General features: G+C 32.7%; 1 protein-coding gene across 1 annotated transcript; it reads left to right on the forward strand.

The window, feature by feature from the left end:
- Positions 1 to 473: 473 nt before the first annotated feature.
- LOC128205265 (uncharacterized) lies at positions 474 to 5,225 on the forward strand. Its single transcript, XM_052906789.1, has 6 exons — positions 474 to 697; positions 2,775 to 2,821; positions 3,258 to 3,344; positions 3,536 to 3,589; positions 4,217 to 4,423; positions 4,762 to 5,225. Exons 2-6 carry the CDS (start codon positions 2,809 to 2,811, stop codon positions 4,947 to 4,949), a joined length of 549 nt encoding a protein of 182 aa, XP_052762749.1. The 5' UTR covers positions 474 to 697; positions 2,775 to 2,808; the 3' UTR covers positions 4,950 to 5,225.
- The last annotated feature ends 1,697 nt before the right edge of the window (positions 5,226 to 6,922 follow it).

A 6,922-nucleotide genomic window follows, 5' to 3' on the forward strand; every position in this document is an offset into this window, starting at 1 on the left:
TAATCTTTTAAGACAATCTTTAATCTGTCATTGGCAAGAAATAATTGTTGACCAATTTAACAATCACGATAAAATTCGCTCACAATATCTGTTTTCCTTTTGATTCCTTTTCAGTTAAGATCGCAAGAATTAACAACGCCTAGTAACGTGTTTGGGGTAACTACTTTTTAAGGATATCGTAGTTACTTTAATCACAAAGATTGTGCCCGTATCTTTCGGCGGTCCCCATGCAATCTTTAAAAGCGTAAGTTAAACGACTAAGATATCGTATCGAAACTGGATCATGGTACTTAAAAGGTGTTTAGGGAAAGTATGAAAGGAAAAAAATCAATTTCAGTTGACTAGCGTTTTAGCAAACAGTGGATTAAGGATCTGTAAAACGAAAATTCAACAAACAGTGGCCTTAGTGTATTCACTATAAGTTTATTAAACATATCGAATCTGGTGTGTGTTTCAACACTTTTTTTTGTGAATTGATAAACAAATAATCAGTTTCAGAGAAAGGTCACCTCTTTATGTAGAAATAAAAATCACCTGACTCTTTTGTCCAATAAATTATAGTAACTTGTTCACGTGTCCAAGTTAAACCAACGGATAACTTTCTATTTCTTTAAGTACAAATATATATCGCCAAAGGCGCTGTTCGATTCATTTATCCCGGGTGAGATGTGTTAAAGAATTGTAAGATATATTGCAGGTATGTAGTTTGAGTTAATACAACGTAAATTTAACTAAAAATTAATGTGTTGTTTGTGGACTTATACAACAAAATAAGTCAAACAGTATCAAACGGGTTGAATATTCTAAAGAACTAAAGACAGTTTTTTATTTAACTTGCAATGATGAATTGTGTATCTAAGCTGAAAATAGTACATGTTAGTTTTGTCATTATTCTAAGTCTAACGGCATTTCTCTCCTATTCAGCAATATATTTTTCAACTAGTTTTGTTTAGATAATTGAGTGTTTTAATATTGCAGTTTATTTGGTATGAAAACAGTTGGCCAAACGGTATGCAAAAATCAAAATTCACAAATATCCGTACATTGACCAATGTATTCTTACACAACTCATAATTATTATGATTGGATGACTGAAAAACAAATATAGTGAGCTTAAATCTGTTTTAATGGACTTAAGAACTTTCTAGAAATTGGGGCCTGCAAAATAACCCTGAAATCAAATGTATGTGTAGTATATTTAATCGAGTCATTGAACAGCGGTGGCATCAATTATTTCTGCCATCAATATCAAATTCAGTTTTCCACAATTAGACATAACATTACGGCTGGAGATTTAACAAACGTACAGTTAATTTTGTTTTCGTGATACAAAACATTTATATTCAGCATTAATAGTTATTAAAGGAGAATGTCATAATTACTGTGTCTAAGAGTATGTTTAAACACAAATACCATTGTCCTTCCTCTGCAAATATTCTTATTTAATCATATAATGTTGGTAGGGCGTGGTTTCGAACTCACGAATAACTGTAAGCAAAAAAAAACAATGTGTTTATGTCATCGATTGAACAAACGTACATTTAATCTTATTATCGTGATGCAAAACCTTTGTTTTGCACATCGCAAACGTCATGTCTGTAGTATCAGATGTATTCCAAAGATGCTGCTTTCAGTGATATAAATGCAAATGATAGGGTATGCATTAATGTTGTTAATAGTTGTTTTTTGATAAAAAATTAAAGTATGACATGAGTAATCACTGATTGATTATTAAAAATACATATGATCCGTGTACAGATTAAAAGAAAATTAAGCGATTTTGGCGCTTTTTAACTTGGTAATTTGTTGCCTCCTATTTTCAGAACCTATTTCACTATGCGTAGACGATAGAAAGTAAAAATGATGTACGTCTCAAAGCGCAAGTGTCTAGAATTTGACGATGTTTTATCGTTGCCTTTGTTGACATTTATAATTATCTACATTGGAGTTGATGATAAGTCAAGTAAAGTCAAAATAAATAAATTATCGCGTGCTATATACAACATGAAACATAAGCTACAGTTCTGTGTAGCTTTTGAAGAAAAGAAGTACATGTAATTTCTATTTTTGTTGTGATGATATTCTAAAAAATTGTAAACGGTAGTCTGAGTGTTACCAAATGCCGTCGTTGAACTTATATATATCATGTGAAAGTGTGCTGCCGTTGATTAAAACTTTGTAAAATAAAAGGCTAATATTTATGGAGTCGTATTTATGTCTTTATTTCAATAGAAATCGAATGTGAACTGACCTATTTTGCAATATTTAAGGCCACAAACGATTGTTTGTATTTACTTTTCATGTATAGTGTTCACATATTCTTTCTCAACTAATGAAACCCGTTGAAATGGTATCATAATACCTCATGGTCCGTTAAATTGTTCAAGAAAGTGTGCTTTTTTAATGAATTTGAAATACGATAATTGCTCATTCATAAAATATAGAAAGCCTGATAATGAAGTAAATTAATCTCTGCTGGTTTATTACTTGATGAGTTTTTGAATCAGTGTAAATAAACAATTGCCTTGATATTCGATCCCAAACTACAGCTATAACTAGTGATTCTTAAACGAAGAGTAAAACAATAAATTTAATATTTGTTAAATGCAAATAATTATTCTTCTTATCAATCAAATGCTAAATTTTAATACATTACTATGTATAATCATATTATCAAGTATAACTCATTCGACTAAGTCTACGCATTTTGAGTAATCTTCGTACGCAGTGTTTGTATAGGCGTTAATATATGTGCTAAGTACATTTACATACAGTTTCAGATACTAAAACACGACAAAATTTGCTACTATGGAGTGCTGTGGTAAGATAATGTTATCCTTGAATCTCTACATTATAAACCTGTTTATGATTTGTCTTCTTTTGCATGAATATACACGTACTCAAAGCCTGCATTTGTTCTGGAAAGTACATAATGTCAAGTATATGGAATTGTCATATTATTTTTGATAATGTTGTCATGGAAATATGATTGGTACTCAAAAAGTTGGTATGAGTTAATCGAAAGCACTAATATTTAGCAATATAGGACTGTAGAATGTATCTGATGAAAAGACAAGATCGTACACATTGAAACAGTATATTTGTTAGAAAATAATAGTATTGTGATACCATTAAAATCATCGTCTTGCTACAAACTAACCTAATTGTTTTCATTGAATTATTAATAATTTAAACCAAATAAATGTTTCTAGATATCCCTGCATCACCGGAAGTGTACTCATGGCTTTCTCTTCCAGGTGGTTCGAGCTGCTTTAAAGAATGGAAAAATGAATGTATTGATCTGTTCATTACTAAAGGTGATAAAACGAAACATAAATTAGGAGGTATGTTCTTAAGTATGTTTAGCAGTATTTCATTGCATTTTAATTACATAGATAATTTATCTGTCATTCTATGTATTCCTTTGTTATTTGGGAAACGAATACACGTCACCTGTTTTGTGTTGGGGTCAGTTGAGAGTTTTGAGAAAACTACGCTTTTATTTGTTTCATATTTGCTAACTTGTTTATTTTAGGGATAATATTGAGCGCACTGTTCTTTTTGCTAGCCTGTGCAAAGGTTGTATACGGTAAATATATATATACTTCACCTAGAATTTTGACGTCAATTAAAGCGCTGTCAATATCTTGATGTTAAATAAAACATACTTTACACATAAGATTCAAGCTAAAGTGTATGCAGATGTATAGAGAAACTGGCCTGTACTCTGTATTTTAAACTGATTTCAATTCAGACTTATATGTTAATACATTTTTATATTGTTCGCTAGAATATATAGATCAGATACGAGAGGAAATCCCTGTCTGACACTATATTTATTTCAAAAAATTTTGATAAAATTATATTGTGATTCACACAAATATAAAAGGTACAGAATAATTTGATCGAAACGATATATAATTCATCAAGATAAAATATATGTAGACATATTAATATTATAGTCATCTGACGATCAAACACGTTTAGGCCTCTAAAAAAGGATAGATGTACCGTGTTTTATGTGGTGCTTGATGGTGTGTACTAGTTTTGCGACATTATTTGTACAAATATAATGAGTATTTTAGGAGATTAAGGATTTCCGAATCAGTCAGGGACTTATATATTCAAAGGCAGTATATGAATGTGTTAAAAGAAATGTGTTGCCTGACTTACGTGTCATTGGTGTTAATTCAGTCCACTTTTGCTCCGTTTGTAGGCGCTTACAAGGCAGGAACGACTGACTGCAAAGACGAACTCTTTGTTGCAATTTACCTGACGATACAGGGATGCCTTGAAGCTATTTTCTGGCCATTCCTTGTCGAACGAATATACCATGAGAAGCTACAGAAGACCATCAGACGCTCTTGCATTTATATATATCTAATGCTTGATTTTCTCTTCACCCTTGTATGGCTCAGCTTGGGTAAGTACAAACTAGTTTTTGTAACTCAAACATGCTACTCGTGTCAAGTGGCGTTAATATAATGATCATTATCCTTCACCTTTGTTTTGATAAATTAATTCTGAATATATCACTATAGGTTTAAGTAGTACATTTATAATCACATTTCTTACGGTGTAAACTGTCCTTGTTCGAATGTCCCTTTATGTTGTAGGCATTAAGTAAGTTAAACGAACACACTTTAGTGATTGAGCGTGAATTAAAAATTAGTCTTAGCTTTTTTAAACAGGAACATTCGCTTTCTAATCTTACCCTCATTTAAAACCATGAAATAACGAAACCCTCATATTTCTTGGCAGGTACGTACTGGACAATTGGTCGGTTCTCGGAAATGAAGGAGACGTGCGTTATGGCGAGGGAAGACTGGACCTCACATTTCATCACCTTCGGTGTAGTTGTAACGGCCTTTCACTGGTTAGCTATGGCTGTGTTTATGTTGTATATGTGTTTCCGATGTTGGGAGAAGTACAGGAGAGGCGACGCCTGAACCGGAAACGACAATAGCCTTTAACATGCAATGTTTCAATATTTTTGGCAAATGTTATAAAGCATTTATTTCTTTATTGTATCTTATTTAGACGTCTGAAAATTTGTTTCTATCTGTCGTGCTTTTATTATTTATTTCAACTTTTAATATCGCGTATATCTACGCCACAACTTAACATGGTATCATCGTGTAGGGGTTCATTATGATAACACCCCCTTCCACCCTAATGAATTATAATGGCACATGGAAGAAAAGTTTGTAATAAATAGTATTAGGTACTTGTGCTCATCAACATACTCATTACATCAAATAGTGTTTGTTTAGTTATGGCCCATTAATGATTTGCATTCGAATATGACTCGTCCTTCTGCTTTACCGCTTGTTGAACCGACAAATGACCAGTTTGATATGAAGTTGAAATTCATACATTATGTTTTGATTTCTGGGATAGCCAGCTATCAGAATATTGTTTGATCGGAATAAGGTACATTTCGATTTTCTATGTCTTACCTGTCATTGTATACGTGTGTGTACTGTACGTATTCATTAAGTAATATGAAAACTAAACCCGTTGTCGTAACGCTGAATTAGATTTCAATTTCAATCGCCAGTGATGCTTTAATATTTGGACAGGATCCTTCATTCGAAATTGTTGGTTACTGCACACTAGTTTTATTATGAATACTACTGAAGTTTTAGTTGCAATTATCGTTTAATACTTGTTTATGTCTTAGTTTACAAGAATGCAGACTTTATTTCCAATGTTTTATATGTATATATCTGATAGCGTTGATTCTGTTTTGTACAACTTTTAACCCAATTTCGCTGAGTGACTGAAGAATGCTGGCACACTTGAAATTGGTAGATCTATATGCTGCACGATATAATTTGATAACATTCATAAACGATAGTTGCTTTGATAGAACAAATGCTCGTTTCTAAAACAAAATAATATATATATGTATGCACTCAGCAGTGCTGGATACCCATGGTAGTCTTCTGATTGGCTACAATCATGCCATCATAACTACCAGCAGTCAATGAGTATTATAATCCGTCAGTGCGCACCAGCCTCAGTTAAACAACCACAAAAGCATAGAAACTTTCGACAGCGACGAATTTCGTATCCGTTAGTAATATCATAATAAAAAAACGACTAAACGTAGTACATATTCAAAAGTGGTTCAACTTGAACAAATTTTTAGAAAGGTCACGGGTTACGGGCACTCATTTTCAAGACCTCTCATCAATAATAGTAAAGTTAACAGTTGTTCCGTAAATCTTCGGAAAAGATATATTTTTCAAGTCACATGGCAAATAATCACATGACTGCTTTCGCCAATCAAATGTCAGGAGAATTCCTGCAAGTAAACACACATGGTTATAATTAAAACATCATGTTTGGTTTAAATCAGGACATTGTGTAAATATTATGATTAACGACGTAACAGTGCTATCAGTCGGCATAAAAATCCGATGAGTTCATAGCGCGAATGCGCATTTTACAAGCGTTTATATCGGTACACATGTATCTCAACTTCAATCCTGCTTATTTATTATTTGATAACCCCTATCTAAGCAATTTGTTGGCGCAATTACACAGATTCAAACTTTCATTGCACAATTTGTTTTCTGTTGAAGGTCTATTTTGGCGTTCTATATCATTTTCTGCCAGCAAAAAGGCCAGACGACCTTCTTCTTGGAAAGCGTCCGTTAATTTCTGTGAAAGGTCGGTTAAATTTGTAGTGAACTGGACTTTGCACTGAACTCGTCTTTTTGATTAGGTTGTTTGAATGTCATAGCGGAGAGTAGGATAAAAGTGAGAAGAGCCAAACGATAAAACATGAGTCAGTATGAATATGCTGTCGTCGGTTAATTTGATAATTGATAGGAAGCATTTCGCGCGCTTAATGATTTACGAGTTTCCAAGTTTCCAAGTTTTTTTTTAACATCACTCATGTTATAAGTACATG

The sequence above is a fragment of the Mya arenaria genome, chromosome 10, assembly GCF_026914265.1.
Source record: "Mya arenaria isolate MELC-2E11 chromosome 10, ASM2691426v1".
NCBI classification, from domain to species: domain Eukaryota; kingdom Metazoa; phylum Mollusca; class Bivalvia; order Myida; family Myidae; genus Mya; species Mya arenaria.